The 18,327-nt window shown below is 39.5% G+C and overlaps 1 protein-coding gene across 1 annotated transcript in view; it reads left to right on the forward strand.

Annotated features, from left to right (window-relative positions):
* The window catches only part of MTPAP (mitochondrial poly(A) polymerase), a 13,336-nt gene extending 6,149 nt beyond the window's left edge, over positions 1–7,187 (forward strand). Inside the window, exons 5-9 of the mRNA XM_068172518.1 lie at positions 262–473; positions 2,776–3,002; positions 4,239–4,331; positions 4,430–4,503; positions 6,179–7,187. Coding sequence (XP_068028619.1) covers positions 262–473; positions 2,776–3,002; positions 4,239–4,331; positions 4,430–4,503; positions 6,179–6,517 — 945 coding nt within the window. The 3' untranslated portion in view covers positions 6,518–7,187. The remainder of the gene's footprint in view (positions 1–261; positions 474–2,775; positions 3,003–4,238; positions 4,332–4,429; positions 4,504–6,178) is intronic.
* Positions 7,188–18,327: the final 11,140 nt, after the last annotated feature.

Below are 18,327 nucleotides of genomic sequence, written 5' to 3' on the forward strand. Positions count from 1 at the left end.
ATTATACTTCTGTTTAAATGTGTAGATTTATAGTAAGTTGATCAGTATTCGCCTGGAAAAATTGAATCACCAGAAAAGAATGTAAAAGAGAGAGCAATATGTTTTTACCTATTTAACGTTGGCTGGACTGCTTTGAATAATTCTTGTCTTTCAGTTCCAGTTGTACAAACTCCTTTGCAAATTGCGGTGGTCCTTCAGAAATATTTTTAAATGTCTCTTTTGTTGGAGAGCTAACAGCTTGCTCTTAAAATTCTGTGTTAGAAAAAAGGTCCGTTTGAAATGGAGTATCAGATGAAAAGATTACCATCGGAAAGATTAGCAACTCAGAGGATTCTTTCTGTGATTGGTGACTGCCTTGATAATTTTGGTCCTGGGTGTGTGAATGTACAGAAGATACTCAATGCCCGCTGCCCTCTGGTGAAATTTTCCCATCAGCCAACAGGATTCCAGTGTGATCTGTCAGTGAGCAACAGGTGAGACCTGGTTTTAAAAAGCTTGCAGAGAATTCTGATGTACTTAAAGTGCTCTGAAAACCTGTAATATCAACTCTTTACTCCCCTCTTTTCTGTGTTCTTAACAAACGTGAATGTTGGCTCTAGAAGTAAAAAAAATATTTTTTGACTTCTAGAGGTTAGAGTTTGATGTCCTTAAGTTGTCTTTCTCCAGCATAGGAAATACTTGCTAGCTGAAGCTGAAGACTCAAAAACCAGTTTATAAAAGAAGATTGGCTTACAAAACAGGAAAGAAGGCAGTCAGTGTTCATTAGTCATTACTTCCCCTCTGCATATGCGCAGCCTTTCTTGATTGCTTTTCAGATTAAGCAGCTCCAGAATGTTAATTTTTAGGGATTTTGCTTTTAGTTATTTTGATGTCTTTTCTTTCTTCCTAAGGGCCTGCGTAGCCCTGTTTGCTGGGAAGATGCCCTGCATGCCAAGGGAGTTCCCGCGTCGGGAAGGGCAGCGTGCGGTGCTCCCGCCGTGCGGGGCCGCTCGCAGCACTGCCCGCTAGGGGGCGCCGGCTGCCCAGCAATGCCCCTCGGGGCCCCTGGGGACGGCCCGGCGCGGAAATGGCTCTGCTGCCCCGCGTGTGCTTCTGGGTGCCCCGCGTGTGCTTCTGCTGCCCCGCGTGTGCTTCTGGGTGCCCCGCGTGTGCTTCTGGTGCCCCGCGTGTGCTTCTGGTGCCCCGCGTGTGCTTCTGGTGCCCCGCGTGTGCTTCTGGTGCCCCGCGTGTTTTCGTCAGAAATAACCCCCTCGCTGCAGTAAACAGCTCTGCCATAAGTGCACATAGCCGAAAATCAGATACTGACCCTTTTCATTGTTGTTGGGGAATATAAACATATGAGTGATTATTCTTCAGGATAAAAGTGACAGGACCCAAGGGAATGGCCTCAAGTTGTGTCTGGAGAGATCTAGTTTGGATATTAGGAAAAGGTTTTTCAGAGGGTGGTTGGGCACTAGAACAGGCACTGCAGGAAGTGGTCAGAGCACTGAGCCTGCCAGAGTTCAAGAAGCTTTTTGACAATGCTCTCAGCACATGGTGTGACTCTGTGACACTTGGGGCTGTCCTGTACAGGGCTTTGATGATCCTTGAGTTCCTTCCAACTCAGATTATTTTGTGTTTCTGTGATACGAGTTTTAGTGCAGTTGTGTGATTTGTCTGCATCAGATACAATCAGATCTGACACACTCAGTTTTCTGAAATACCCAAAGATCTGTTTCAGAATATGCAGGAGTTGTTAAGGCAATATTGAATAAGTTTCATACAATGAAATTACTTCTCTATATTGCAGCCACAGTGAAAGTCAGCATGTAGTTCTGTACAAGCATCCTTGTAACTCACTGCTGATAGTTTGGCTGGTTGGGACTGCATGTCTTGTCTTGTTATAATTTTTACTAGAAACAAATCTCTCTGGACACCATAAAGCACCTCACAGCTGAAATTTAAGTAGCCTAGGTGTTACAAAATTTTGACCTAGTAAATGTCCCCACAAGGCTATCTTGAATTTTTAGATCAACTTTTAGTACTTCAGGCTAAAACTGAGCAAAGTAAGTTTTGCTTTCATATTGTACTTCCATTTTTCCCTACTTTTTCTTGCCCTCCCATTTGTACGATACATGAATGGTTGTATAACAGCATGATAAAGGAGATCAAAAACTGATCCATCTGAAAACCCTTATCCTTCCAGATTAGTTGGTTTTTTTTCAGCTTAACTAAGCAGTAATCATTTGAAAATTACCAAACTGACTTGTTTTGTGGATTTCATTGTGTCTCTGCACTTAGATTATTTTTCAGTGCAGCATTTTACTACTTTTTAGATAAAAGCTGTAAAAAAAGTTTTGTTTGTATTTTATAATATGCTAGGCTAGAGATATTATCTAACATACCAAAGGCACTTGTGGCTGAATTATGTTTATTCACCTCAGTTCTGCATAGTTTGACTTCACAGTACTTGATGGTGTTTTCTTTATTTTGGGGTTTTTTCCTCCCACTGTGATGTGGATTGAAGAAACAGGAAACAATGCAAATGCATATTATTTACCCAGAACTGTACCATTCTTGTTATGAAAAACTACCAGGTATTTAATCCCGGATAATTCTGGCATTCCAACTCAAACCATTCTACTTTTCTATGATTCTCTTCTGTTTTTTAAATGTATAAAAGTTTTTTTTTTTTTTTTTAATGAAAGCCCCCTTCTGTTATAATGAACAATGAATACTGCATCTGATACTTTATAATTCTCTCATCATTTCCATGTCTTCCCATTTCTTCTTCAGCATTGCAATAAGAAGTTCAGAACTGTTGTATATCTATGGCTGTCTTGATTCCCGTGTGCGAGCATTAGTGTTCACTATACGATGTTGGGCCCGTGTCCATGGGCTTACAAACAGTGCTCCTGGTACCTGGATTACAAACTTCTCCCTGACCATGATGGTCATGTTTTTTCTGCAGAGGAGATCGCCGCCTATCATTCCAACACTAGACCAGCTTAAAGATCTGGCAGGTAAGGACAGCTGTTTGTGTTCATTGCAGTTTATTGTTTATTGCACATTTGTTTTATCTAAAGTGATAAAAAAGCCCAAGCAATTTCTTTATGCTCTCAAATACTAATGAATATTATTTGTGTTTTAAATTTGAGGGAATAAACAAGTTTTACATGTATTTTTTAGTGAAAAATAACGTATCTTTAAAGGCAGAATAAATTCCTTTTCAATACAATACTAATTCCTTTTAGAGGGGTTAAACTTATTCTGTCCCTTAGATAATTAAATGTAATTTACTTTTTCAGTGATCCTATGCTGATTTTAAAAAAAAATTGTTATTTAGAAGACTTGTAGGGTCTTGAACATTTCTGGAGTTAAGGATTTTGTGCAGACTGATATGATGTGTATTGTTTTATAGCTACCAAATGCTTAAAAGAAAGGCTGTGTTTTCTCCTCCTAATTTGTAATATCCTTGAGATCGTTCAGGCCCTTTGCAAATAATTATTGTATCTCCATAAACAAGCTGTTCTGGAGGTTCCTTACACAGCATTCAGGGTGTTTTATCTTCAGTGAGTCTTATGAAAGCATTGAGAATGACACCCCAAGTTCTTGATCCTTACTCATGTCTTCTGCTTATTGACATGATTCCTTGGAAGCTTTGAGTGCTTGAAGGGGAGAAAAAGGTCTCCCCTTCTGAACTCCCCTCCCCTCCTGAACTGTGTTCAGTTGCTTTAAAATAATTTTAACCATTTCCATCAGAATTCTGTAGAAATGTGTATACATAAAACACGTGTTCTGATATTTACAAGAGTGTTCCTAGTTCTGTGATGTTTTTCAGAAAAAGACAGTGAACGCTCTGGGTCTGATTTTTTTTAAACCCTCATGTAGGTAGTAACCTCAGGGAGTTGTGCTGTTAAGTGTGTGATACAGCCCTCTATGCAGAGATACCCTATTTGTTACTTGTAAGAAGTATTTTCAGAGATATGAAGATGTCATTTTTCTTAGTCCTGTAGGATTTTAAAAATGTGTCATTTGCACATGATGCTTTTCCTTTGCCCATCTATGGACGTTTTTCTTTTAAATCTTTAACCACTTAATTTGAATCTTAACCTAAAAGTTCACTTGTGAATTCCTAATTTGATTTGTGTAATATGGTAGCATTGATTTCAATTTGTTATCTGAATTTTATTAAATACATTGCCATTTTACTGTTTATGACTTACATATTCAAAATAAGCCCACAATTTTTCTTTCAGATGAAAAAGACAAGCATGTCATTGGAGGATATGATTGCTCATTTGTTAGTGATTTAAGGAAGATTAAACCTACAAAAAACACAGAAACACTTGGTAGGTAGATCTTCATAAATTTTGTTTATTTCATGACCACATTGAAAACAAATGTTTCTTTAATGTTACTGATGGCTCTTGTTTTTCTTTCCCCTTAGATGTATTGTTGGGTGAGTTTTTTGAATATTTTGGAAACTTTGATTTCAGAAAGAATTCCATAAATCTTCGAAAGGTAAATGGATTTTAATTGCTCATCATTATCAGTTGAATCTCTCTGTCTGCCATTTGACAAACTGCATATGCTAAGCAACAATTTCTGTCATCTTTAATTATATCTAAAAAAACATTTATATGGAAATTGAGTTCTTTCTGTGAAGGAGGAGTGTTTTCCTCTTGGAGCCCAGTAACTTACAATACCATTAATAACATTTACAGTGTTTACTTGGATATGCTGGGAAGCAGAAACTGATGCAAAGCTAGTGTGATTTTGATGAAAAGCCCTGTAATAAAAGCAGCAGTTTTAAAAAGTCAAAGCTCTTTTGCTTCTGTGGGAGGAAAACTTTTAAAATCTCATGATGTCTGTCATAGCAAAAGTCTGTGACAAACCCTGTGAGCTGACAAAATTCGCATTTAAAGATGGGAGTCCAGACCCAACCAGAGCCTACATTAAAACTTACAGCTGAGTTTTGGGTATGCTTTTGACACTGCAGTTTGTATCAGCCTTCAGAAACTGTACTGCAGCTCAGTAAGCATGCCATAGCAAGATAATTCTATGCTAGCACTTCAGTTTGCTTTACATGTTTAAGTCATCCTTTTGATCTGTGTGTGCATGCAGGTATAATAGGAATACATGAAAATGTAACCTCCATAACTCACAAATGTTCCTGCTGACCTGCTTCCAGAATGGGGTTTCAATGCCACATTGCTGTGTGGATGCTCATTTGTTCTCTTTCCTGTTTGGGCATTGTGGATCACTGGCTGAAGAGCCCTTTTTGTAGATTGATCCTAGAAACTGATTTATTAGGTGGATAACTTCTGTTTGCTGTTAAACCTGAAAAAGGCAAGCAAAAGCACATTTGGAGCCTGAGCTATTCATGGGAGGTATCTGGGCTGCTGCTGTTTCTCTGACAGTGCTCTTGGCCCTGGGGCAAGTGTATGTAAGGTGTATGTAGACACTTTCTGGACCAGTAGGAGATGGTGGATTTCTGCTAGAGCTTGTGTAGAGGTTCTGCTATACAGAACCAGTCAGCTAAGAAACACTGATAAGCATGAGATGGAAGTTCATTTCAATAACAAACTACATAGTTGTCAGCTATTTGTGTTATACTGTACCAGGTGCCTAACACTGGACCATGACCTGAATAGCTCTGTGCTTAAAAGACAGACCAAACTGTGAGGGATTTCAGCCAAGGAAGCAATCTTGTTCACTTGCACCAGCACTGTGAGCTCTCTGAACAGTGTGGGAGAAATGGTTTGAACAGTTTAAGTGCATGCAGTATTTTATCAAATGGGGCTGTGCAGGTTAATGTGACACACTGATGCTGCCCATATGCAAGTGGAATTAAGAGTAGGAGGTTGCAGTAGGTGAGGTCTGAGGTTTGTTGGACAGCAAATGGGAGAATGGCCAAAAAGATAGGTTAAGCTGTAGTTGTGTGTTCTTTACCTTGAAGGATATCTAAGTTGAATGTGGCAAAGAAAACCAGCACTGAGAGGATTCAGCGAACAGTAGTAATACAGTCAAATTTACAGGAAAATTAACTTGATTAATAATGACTGGGTGTTTTGTAAAATGTTCTCTAATAGGTCAAAACACTTTTAATTCTAATGTAATAACTCAAGTGATTCATTATTTGCTCAGCCTATAATGTACATATGCAACTTTGGCTTTTTCTTTATGCTGTCTGCAGGGAAAGGAAGTAAATAAGCCTGAGACGTCTCCTCTTTATATCTGGAATCCCTTTGAACAAGACCTTAATATCAGCAAGAATGTTAATCAGCCACAGCTGGAGAAATTTATAGCTATGGCCAGAGAAAGTGCCTGGATTTTACAGAAGGAAGATAAAACTCAGCAAATGATCAATAAAGAACCTTGGGGACTGGCAGCTCTACTGATACCATTTGGAAAAAATAATTCCAGCAAGATGAAGACTAGGATGAAAGGAATAGGAAGTGAAACAATCAGAAGCCTCTTGGACTCTTTAAAGTTAAATAATGCAAGCAGTCAACAAAAAGCAGTGGGAAAATGACTTCAAGCACAGAAACACAAAAGCTAATATTCTGTTTTAGGAATTGAATGTGACACGTAGTCCAAAGAACATTACTTTTAATATTTCTATTATGGGGAATGGAGAATCCAGCAATCTCTGTTTTTCATCATAATGATTTTTGTACAGATCTGCATTCTTTCTGTACATTTTTCTCCTCCTTACTCCTCACTTTTCCATCTGTTTTAGGAATGAAGAGTATTCAAATGTAAGTTTTACAGATGCATTGTGGAAGTAGCCTTCAGTTAGGCACTCTTCTGTAAAAAAAGCTGACAGGAGCAGTATGGGAAAAAGCCTTTGGGAATTCTCTTGGTTAGCATACAAATGATATGCTAATTAAAAGCTCAAGAAACAACCACCTTTCCATGAAGCTACAGTCTGAAAGAAGATAAATGTGTTGGAACCATTGTTTCCAATCCAGTCGTGTTTTGGAAGCCAGTAAAATCAAAGTGCATGTATCTATTTTTGCAATTGTTTTCCATTCATGTAGATAGTGCCAAGACAAAATAAAGGGAATGGAATTAGATAATCTGGTGTGCAGTTTCATACAGCATTGCACCACCACAGCTCTCCAAGGATAGTGCCACTGTTTTGTGTTGGAAAAGTGGGTTTGCTCTTGTGTTTACCACCTAATTTAAAATGTCTTTAGCTAGCTCTCCTTTGTTTTCTCTACCCAGGACTGGTCTCCACCCACACTTGTTTCTCACTTTGCCTTCAGCTTCACTTTAAACCTGTATTTCAGGTTCAGGCAGGGGTTCTTGAATGCCCTTCTTGCTTCATCATTCTCCCCAAAGCTGCTGCCTACCACTGTGACATCAAAGCATTCCTGCAGAGGGATCTGTCCTATGCAGAGATCCACAGAATCACGTTAGTCTTGCCTGGGTTTTCAGATATTCAGCAGAATAGTGACCGTCCCCCTTCCAGATCAGTTGGGCCACCAGAGTCAACGTTTTTTGTTGACTTGAAATATTGAGTTCTCATTGCATCTGCCACAAAAAGAAGTCTTTTCAGAGGAAGGTGGAGAGGGGAGGGAAGGAAGGAAATGGGAAATGGAGAGCAGGCAAATACCAAACTTGAAAAGTACATTTGTGAGTATTTCACCTGTCCAGTTTGAGAGCCACACATGCATTAGACTAAATGGTAGCACTGTTAGCAATTCCACAGAGTGTTTTCTAAACAGGAATTCCATGAAGGAAATTACTGTATTGAGAGATAATCATATAAATGCAACATCAATTTTATGATTACTGTTTCATTTTCAGTACTTTTAGACTCTTTAGTGTTGCACTGGTATACAATCTTGTGTAGACTTTTTTCTAATGGTGTGATCTGAACAATTTATAAGTGTATATTCTCTTTTCTCTGATATATTATTCATTGGAAATACTGTGGGCAATAATAACGCATACTTCCAAGTACTTGTGAAAACTGGGCAAGGAAAAGTATCTTCTAGCAGTTGGCAAACTAAAAGGTTAGACCTTCAAGTCAATTCCATAATAGTTTATTCAGAGTTTAAAATAATACTAATATGTGTCCATTTATGATTCATAAATGTTTTCTTAAATAATGACTCACAAAGTGATTATCTTGGTTGCTGAAATTAATTCTCATTTTAACTTCTTCAAGATTGAGCCTTGATTTTCTACCTAAATCCTGATACTAGAACTTCTTTTTGGAGGCTAGTATGAAGTTTATTGTAACTTGCTATTGATGCAAACACAAAACCTTTGATAGCAACCTTGTCACAGATTCTGTAAGGAGCCTGCTGCTACCTTAATCTTTACAGAACCTAGAGGTGCATTGTCTGCAGTTTACCCAGGAACAGACTATGTAGCTTTTTGAAGATTAGGGCAGTACTTGAGTACTTTGGAATTTTCTTTTAAGATTAACCAAATGGGTAATAGTGTAATAATAAAAATATGTGTTTCCAGGGACAGAAGCGTGCAGCAGAACTGTGGCAGTGTGTACCTAATTGCATTATATTCACAGTGATCCACTGGCATAGGTAGGAAAGATTTTATAGGAATTTTGACACATATGTACAGGACTCTTGTAAACAAATAACAGTGAATTTTGTATTTTGGTTATATGGTTGAGCCATGCTGAAACACAAGCTTCATTTTTAAATGGTTATAGATGTTCAAGCAGCTTAGTATTCCTTAAAAGGCGGGGCAGAACATGGTTACTGTACATGCAGTGCCTTTCAGCATCACTTTTCTGTTTAGACTGCCTGTCCCTTTAGAGAATAGTTCTGAACCCTTGTCATGGCTGCAGGCCAATTTCTGAAAAGACGAGAAAGAAGCCAAAAGCAGTGTTGTAGCAGTGGAATGCACAGGTTATTTTTTCAGATATCTACTAGTCAAGGGAGCTGGTGACCAGGGAGCTGAAGCCTAGAGGCTGCAAGGATCAGCTCTCATTGGTGAGGTAAATAAGCTCAGCAGGCAGCTTTCCTAGAAGAGGCTGTAGCTGGAGGAGGTGGAGGGCTGACCATGAGCTTCTCTAAAGTAGGAGTTATATCTGGGGAAGAGCTGAGTGGAGCGGAAGCCACCTGTGGAAAGAGAGCCAAGACTTGAGGGGGTGTATTTATGAAATCAAGAGAGATGGTATGATTATCATTTCCTGAGGGCAACAGTCTTACATTGAAGATATTTAGAAACCACCAATATGGTTCTGTCACTGAAAACAAGAGCTGGATGTATGTCAAGAAAGGACTATGATTATGATCTAGATTTGAGAGCTCATTCATATGCTCCAGAAACATTTAAGTAATATCTCTGCAAGAGCAAGGCAGTAAATTTTAGTTACTTTTCAAACTTGGTGTTGATCTGCAGTATTGTATGGTTGGGCTGTTTGGGAGGTCACAGGTAAGGAACACCAGTGAATTAAAGACAATTTTGCCCCTCTGCCCCTTTCCCCCACAGGAAATACTTTTTAGTGCAAGTCTCGTATTTCCTGGCTCTTAAATGGCAAGGGAAACTGAAAACATTCAGAAGTTCCTTGTCCTGAGAAAATACCCTTTTGGATATTAACTTCAAAGTTAAAATTTGTTGCCATGGATTTTTATTTTTATTTCCCTAGATGTTTGATGCTCACAAGTATTGTAGGAATAGGTTCTGCTGCAACTGCCACTGTTCTTCATTCATCTCTAACTTCCAGGGAATCTGTAGCCTTGGCCTGCAACTGACTCCTGGGTGAACATCATAGTGCCATGCTTGTGAAGATGCAGTCACAAAAGACTTCTTGCTACATTTTCTGTCTCGGGTTCTGTTCTGGTATATTTCAGGCTGGGAGAGAACTCTGAACCTAGTCCAGTTGCCTTATTAAGTGGTAACAGGTGTGAGATCAGACCAGGACTTTTTATCTAGTCAGACCTTGAAGATCTCCAAGGATGGAGACTGCACAGCCTGTTCTAGTGCTTGACTGTCTCCATTACTGTGGTGGGCTGGGCTGAAATATGCTGCTCCATCATTGTCACTCTTAGTGGCTTTTTTTCAGATCCTGGAACATGCTCTCAATCAAAATGCTGTCTACTACAAGTGTTCAAGCTGCTCCTTCACATAGAAAGCCCCAAGTCTTCCCTTCTTTCTCTGTCTTTCCAGAGGAACTCATATCCATCCCTCACATGCAAGCCCTCCTACCATAGCTGTTATTCCCACAGCACAAGTAGTATTAACACCACAAGGAGCTCTAGCTTCTCCTGCTTGTTCCCCAGGCTGCCACACATTTGTATCTGTACATTTTAGGTGGGTCCCTGTTCATAATATTATTCTTGAGGTCCCTTTTGTTCCTGTCATCCTGTATCCTTTTCTCTCGATCCATGTTCACAAGCATGGCATAACTGGGGGTTATGGTTGTCCTCTTTGTTCTAGCTGATTGCTTTGATATGGCCACTGTGCATATCCACCTTACAAAGTCCTCATGACACTAAATCCTGAGTAAAACTTAATTCCTAAAAGGCTCTGCAGGAAAATAAGAGGCCTTGAGTAGCAGACTGGTGTATTGCACTGGCAGAAAAGCCCCAGAATATACGGTGCCATGCAGAGATGGTGATGCCAGTGCTGAGTCCCATTAGGGCACAGTGCTGTGTATCTGGGAGCTTGTTGCTTCCACAAGTGCAGTAGTGTGGGACAGCATGCTGCTGCCCAGCAGAGCTTGTCCCACTTGGATCTAACACATCTGTGGTGCTGTGAACAGTCAGGCTCTCAGCCACAACCTCACTCTGCTCCATGCTTGTGCTGGTCATTGAGGAATTACATTCTTAGAACAGAAATTCTTTCCTCATAGAAACAAATCTGCAAGTTCATTTTTTTTTACACTCTCCAGAGGCACAGGCTATGCTTTTGCTTAACAAAATTTTGTACCTTTGGAGAAAGAAAAGGTAGACAAAGAACATCTATTTAAATAATTTTGCAAACAAACTAGTGAAAGGTCTGTGCCATGTTCAACTGAAGAAAGTTTAAGATTTCCAGCCTGGGCTGCTTTGGAGATACGATGGATCAATAATTATGAACCTTTTCTAAGTAAAGTCATGTTGTTCACTGGAAAGTTCTCTTCCAAATGCTTTCCTTTGCTTATCACAAAATTACCACCAAGGTTCTCTTCTAGTACTAAATTCTTCTAAGCATCACGGGTAACTTGGGGTCAGTTTGTTTAAAACAAGGGTTAGGATTTATTTGAGGCTAACCTGTGCCTGGAGATAAAATCTCCTTCTCCATAAATCCTCTTAGTTGAAAGTCTTGATCCACTGCTTTTGCAGACCTCTTTCTCATACTTTCCTTAAGCAGAGGATCAGTTTGCTTTCTTTTGCAGTACCTCCCTGCTTCTTTTCACCCTTCCCATTGTCTTTTCATTGTATCTGACCTGTAAAAAAAATAGTATTTCACTTTCCCTAGTATTTTGTGAAGCAATAGTGAATACATCTGTATTCAAGAAACAGGTAATTTTCAAAAGGTGGTTCTCACAATGCAATGTGATTTTTTTAATTGCTTTTTTTCTTGTGTAGACTGAATCTCCATACTGCATTTCCCATGGCTCATAGAGCAATCAATTAGCTGGACTTGATGGGTCTTATCTTTATTAAACATGTATTTTTGGGAAGTCTCCTCAGTAAAGACTTTTTTAACACAGTCTGTTATATTAGAAAGCAGAAGTTCCCTGCAAATTTTTGCAGGGAGGCACTCTACCCTTCAGGATTCATTCTGTTTTCCCTTGTTGTTATGGGGAAACCATGTTCAATTTGTTTCACAGAATGACTTCAGCGATAGGTTTTTGTTCCCATGCTGAGCTTTCTTGTGCATACAGATTTGTAGTCAATGTAAACAGTGCAGCCCTGTACAGGAATTTTGCATGGAACAACTCCCAGAATATGTCTTGTAGGTATTATGTTCACAGCCCAACAGGGGAGGTAAAAGCTCCAGAAATTACTAAGGCATAGCCTCTCCTTTGTGGTGCTGACTCCATGAGATGGAACAATTTCCATAATTCTGTATTTCTTTTTCTCATGTTGGACAGAGGAAAGATATTGCTTTTCTGCAGAGAAAAAGTAGATATGTTAGAAGTTGGATTGTTGGGGTAAAGACCTGTAGTACTTACATTCTTTCTCAATATTTCTATCTGAGGTTTGGTTTTCTAAAGCCCTTCTCTAGGAGCAATTTCTAGAGATTTTCAGGACAAGAGAAAGAACTGTGAGAATACATCAAGGCTTTGTAGTTCAGGCAATCAGCTATTTATTATTAGATTAATTATCAAAAGTAATTGCATAGGGGACAATAGCATGTGTAACAATCTGGCAATATCAAGCATCACTGCCTTGTCTCTTTGAACCAGTTTTCCTGCCTCAATTTTCTGTAGTCCAGTGATGCACTACTTTTATAGAGGGATGGGATTTCAGAAAGCATTCTGAATGATAACTATAGTATCCAGTACATGGGAGGGTGAGTACTTAGCCATTGCAATAGATAAAAAGAAGCATTACCAACCAACTCCATACTGAAATAAGATTCAGAGATTTTTTTATTCCAAAATTAAAATATATAGAATTGTTCTGTGAATCCTTAGGTGATTCATAGTTCTTCCTTTTTAAAATTATCTTTGGACACCAATCATAAGAGGGTTTGCTGTAATTGCTTGATGCCTGAGCTTGCAAAGTAAGGTCTCATTTGAAATGATCATGATCTGTTTTGTTGAGACATTGAAGACTTAGTGATTACAGTTCTGCTCGAAACCCGGTGTTTAAGAGGGTTTGCATTGCAGTTGGCTTATGAATCTGGAATATTATCATTTTCAGTTATCCTAAGAATGCAAATGCTTACAGCTAGCAACAGACTTTAACACTTCTGACTGTTACAATTAGGCTGTCATGATTTTAGTCCTCCTTTTTGCTGTAGACAGTATTTTCAATCTTTGAACTGTGTTGCAGCAATTAATTTTATATTTCTTCTATGAGATAAATAATAAAAACATGTCCTTTGTATTTGTTCAGTAAGTTACTGTTCCGTTGTGCTGTTGAAATCTTTGATAAGATAAATAATAACGTATCTGGTGCTTTCATTCCTCAGATGTGGGCAGAGATTACTGAAATGAGGATGCATTTCAAAGAGCAATGGTTTTGAAGGGTTGGTCTCTAAATGCCCCAGTCTACAGAGCTCACCAAAGAAGTAAGAAAACCAACCCCTGAAAAAGTCAATCTCATTGTCAGCCAGCTTCAACTTACCCAACAAACATTTTTAACTTTGGGGATTTTCCAAACAGAACAGTTGTCAAACCAAATGCCGTCAGGTCATGGTTGGAGATGGAGCACTTCTCGTCTTCCAGAATCACTTTATGATTAATAATTTGTTTAAGTAAATGGTGGTCTGTGAAGAGTATGTCTCTGTCACTTACAAAATACAGTTTCTAATGAAGAGAGCAGAAATAACACTTTGGATATCTGACAAAATCTGTGAGATATCTCTTATTGGGAAGAGAAGAATTTTTTTCTGGCTAGATATCTAAAGTTCCTGAACCCTGTCCTGGCAAAAAACTTGCTTTTTATCCTTATAATTTATAAAGAGGGAATATAGGCATCTCTGTTAGTCTTGATTTAATTTTATCCCACATGTATAGGGTTACAAGTATGTGGCAGTTAGGCATAAGTGATAGAATTTTATGCTCCAAATGCTGGTAAGAGAGAAGCTTCAGATCACATAGATTAATGCGGGCTTGATTCAAAGACACCTAGTCCAAATCTCCTGCACTTTTTTTGATCCCACCCACTATTGCAGCAGAAGACCATAAATATTAACAACTGTCAGCTGCTCACTTGTGGTAGGGATGACTTCCCATGGCGTTAATCTAAGTCAATAGCAACCTTTAATTGCCAAGCTGACCTAGGGACTTCTGAAGCCTGAGAATGCAAAGAATGGTTTGCCATCTTCATATCCCATTCCTAGCAAGACTTTTTCCCTCCTGAGTCTAGTAACTGCAGGACATATCATTAAATTTTTTCTCAGATGCAGAAATAGTGAACAATGATGCTATAGCATGGCCATTTCTATTCCTCAGATTTGTGCAATGTATGGGTTTGCGTGTGTTTTTATCTAGCATCTTTATTCTGTTTTTCAAAAAAGATTAATGAACTTTTTTGGTTGTTTTTGTTGTCCTTGGAGTTTAATAAGCTAGAGCCTTCAGAGCTGTGCTTCACTTGTTCCCATGTTTTTCCTGGCAAAGTGTAAAATTCAAAGCTGAGCCTTTTCCTGCTGTATGTTTTTCTTTTCTGTGATAAACACAAAGTATGCATTGGTGTCATGAGAGCAGTAGGTGCAGGATTCAGCTGACACTTCCCAGGAGAAAAGTCTCCATCTTGCCAGACCTTTGAGGAGACATGACAATGATTCATTTTGGTGGATAACACAGTAGGAACACAAGTCCAATTGTTTGCTATGTAGGTCAGAATAGGATATGTTGGCATCTCTGTTCCCAGACTTTACAATGATGTCTGGGAATGGGAAGCATGACAGCAAAAAACCTATTCTGATATAATTTAAATTGTTCTGCTGGAAGTAGTCTATGAACAGTTTGCTGTCAAATACTTGCTGTCTAGCTAGCAGAGCTGGATGTTTTCTATATATGAGGAGGTTTAATTTTTCACATTAAACAGCTCATTTACTCTTTACCCAAGCGCTGCAATTAAAGTCTGTCTCTGTGCCAAGAAGAAGGCCCTTAGAAATACTCAGTCTTGCTGTTCCAGTGTGAGTTCCTTACAATGGCTGATGTACATGTACATTATGTACCTAAAAATCAGAGGAAATTGACAGTTAACTTGGTTAGCTCAGGACTTTTCTTGCAGCCTTGTGCCTTTTAATGTCTGTGCTTCAGAAACTTGTTCAGCAGTCAGTTTGGGTTTTGCTTGTTCAGTCAAAACTGGCTTTGGGAATGTAATTTTTTGTAACACATTAAAACATTTTGCTGCACAACCCATTGCACATCATGCAGGAAAACGACATGCCTTTTTATGGGAGGCTACCAGCTCTCCCCTGATGTCTGTTCCTTCTAGGAAAGCCTCTGGTTATTGAAGATGAAGAACAAAGCTTTTCTCTTTTTCCCTGTGTGAGTGCTCCAATGGAGGGCCCTGGGACTGCTTTTGTTTGGTATGTTTGGATGGTGTCATGAACTCTTTGGACCAGGCATGTCCCCTGGCTTGTGCCTTTGCAAACACATCATGTTCTCACTTCCAGGTTTGTCCCTCCGATCCTCTGTGTTCCTACATAAACAGCAGCATTACTGCTAATTCTGCTCTACAGCTAGGAGAAGCTGAGGCACCTTCCTATTTTGAGGAGAAAAACTCTTTCCCAAATTATTCATCTCCTTTAAATTAACTCAGTTTCTTCTCATACCAGGGGGAGAAATGTGAAATACCTTACAACATTGCTCAAATATATGTTGTGACAAACATTACAGCCAAAACCATACTTTTTTTTTTAGGTTCTTCACCACATACATTCAAAAAAAAAATATTCTCTCTTTGTCACAATGTCTCGAGAGCTGAAAAGATTTTTGAAGCATTTGGAGGTAGTGTTGCAAGATCGGAGATCAGACCATGTACTATTTTTTTCTTTTTGAAAGAAGGAAATAAATCCTAATGGCTGGACATAATGTTGTCTGTGATCATACTTTGTCTTGGCATGTTTATTAGCACAATGTAGACTTTTATGAAACTGTTCTCCTCCCTCTATCAGTCCTAAGCATTTATAACACTTACTTTCTCTGGGGTTCTGTTGGTTATCTTATGAAAATCTGTCTCATACAGGAAAGACACCCAGTCAGGTGATTATAAGTTTGAAATAACAATATGAGCAATGATTTGAGCTTGCAACACAACTCAGAAGGGAAGTGGGTGGTAACTGATATTTTTATTTCAGCCTCATCAAAAGAATTCAATTGAATCTATTTTTTTTTAATTGCTGGTGAGGCTTATTTCAAAATAAAAAACAACCCAACAGGGAAGTTCTGCATACCTGCCCAAAGGTGAGCTTTCTATTCTAGGAGGGCTAAAGCCCTAGACAGTGTTTGTGGAAATATCTGTTGCTTAATGCCTTTCCACAGTAGTCCCTAGCTAAGGATCTTGATTGTTCTTGATGATGAAGAAAGACATAAAGAATAATTATAGGAGGGGATCTTGATTTCTGTTTCTGCACTCTTATGTGAAATGCATGCCAACACAGACCAGAGCAGCACATTCTGATACAGAGCAGTATCTGTATGTAAATGAACTTGAGTTTTCAAAGGGCTCCAGTGTTGAGTCCCAAATCTTTTCAGCAACTTTGAAAATTCTCTAAAAAAATCAATTACAGACTAGTTTATGCTGGGAAGAGGAAACGGAGCATGTCCTCTGCTGAAGCATCACGCTGTGATGAATGGCCAGTAGGTCTGGTGAGCCAGTTGTCTGTTCCAGTTTGGTCTTTGTTCCTGTAAATGAGCCAGTGTATATCTGGAAGAAGAGGAAGTTGTCTGGAAACTTGATCCAACTGATCCAACAAACAGCTCCGTTGTTGCTGTGATAAAAGCATAGGATGAGTATTTCAAATGTTTAAATAACAGTGATATTTTTAATTAAATAAGTTATTATAGCCTTCTTTAACACTGCCATTACTGTTTGTTGCTGAAATAAGTTTAAAAAAAGGAGTATAGATCATATGTTGCACTCTAATCTTTCTACATACATATCTCTAAAGCCAGAGTAAGAAGAAGCATAATAGAATAAAAAAGCATCTTTTGCTAAATCTTTATCACACACATTTTGACAGCCAGGCATAAAGATTGTATTTAGATTTTGGATGGTGTAATAATTGCTGTTATATTAGGCTATTTTTATATGCATTTATTTAATGCACTAATCTAAATAAAGCTACTTTTAAAAAGTGCTAGGTTTGGTATGATTCCTATAAAAATTAAGATAAATGGAGTCCCCCTTGATCTTCTCCTTTGGCGAGAAAGGTGCTGCTGAGAAGATGCTCAAAATCCTGACATTGTTCAAAGCTGGATTTCTCAGTTGCTCAGGAAGGTTTTCTTGTTCCTCCATCACAGTTCTAAGGCATTTTATACACATCTGCATACAAGGATTTTTTTTTTTTTTTGTACATAGCTAATCAGTGGATGTAGAGTAAGAATTTTCCCATAATCAGTAAAAAATATTAAATTCTGCTATTCTGCTGCAGTCTAACACCGTAGTGGCTATACCACTTCATAGTGACTATACCACTTCATCCTCGAGTGAAACCTGTCAACAGCAAAATGCACGTGTTCCCTGGTGGAAAACGCGGGAGACTTCTCCCTGTGCCCCTGAGAGAAACTTGTGCTGCACCTCCATGAGCGCCTTCTGGCTGTAGCTGCTCGACGCCACAGCTTCGCTCACCCCTTTAGCTGAGGTTTGCACACCTTTTAGCAGGGTTTCGCACACCTTATAGCAGGGTTTCGCACACGTTTTAGCAGAGCCCGGAGCGGCGATGGCCCCTGCGAGAGCCGCCCTGAAAGCGTCCGCGACGCGGCCCACGCTCCCTGCTCCTCCGCCTTCCTCATGAGCACGGGAAGATACCAACTTGGTTTTCTTCTGCTTTTTTGAGCCGGCAGTAAATATCAGGCCAGTTTCTAATAACTCATGTTCTCCTTATGTTTAATCAGAAAAAGGCTGGCGTGGGCTGTATTCCTAAGGCAACCGCCCCCAGCGCGGCTGTACCGCGCCTCGTGCCCACACAGCCTCCGTGACGAGAGCTGCTGGCAGCGCTGGGCTCAGGAGCTGCGCTCCCCGGGAAATCCCCCTGTGTAAGAGAGTCCTTGTGCAATAGCACGGAGCCTGCAGCTTTCGCTTCTCGAGCTGTAGAAGAGGTAAGACGAAAAGCTTTATCCTCATCTAACATGGGTTTGGAGCTGGGAATAATTATGCTTCGATGCTTGAACAAGCTGCAGCTCTAATCAGGGAAGTTTTAGGGTACATGTGTGGCTCACAGAGATCTTCTCAGCATCCTCCCTCACTGCCCGTTCTCGGGGATTCCCTGGAAAGTTGCATTCCCCAGAACATCTGAAGTCCCTAGGGATGGGAGTGATGACTCCTCTGCTTTCTGTTGGCAGTGAAAATCACCTCCAACTTCCAAAAAGGGAGAGAGGAAACCTTGATTGCTGTGATGCTCCTGGGTTTTGCTCCAATTCTGAAACCTTGAGCAAAGTGCTCTATTTCTTCCTGGAAATGGAAATTCCAGCTGAGGGAAGTTAATAAATGTGAACATGGAAAGGGCACGATTCCCTCCTTTGCCTGCTAA

This window comes from Anomalospiza imberbis, chromosome 1, assembly GCF_031753505.1.
Source record: "Anomalospiza imberbis isolate Cuckoo-Finch-1a 21T00152 chromosome 1, ASM3175350v1, whole genome shotgun sequence".
Classification (NCBI taxonomy): Eukaryota; Metazoa; Chordata; class Aves; order Passeriformes; family Viduidae; genus Anomalospiza; species Anomalospiza imberbis.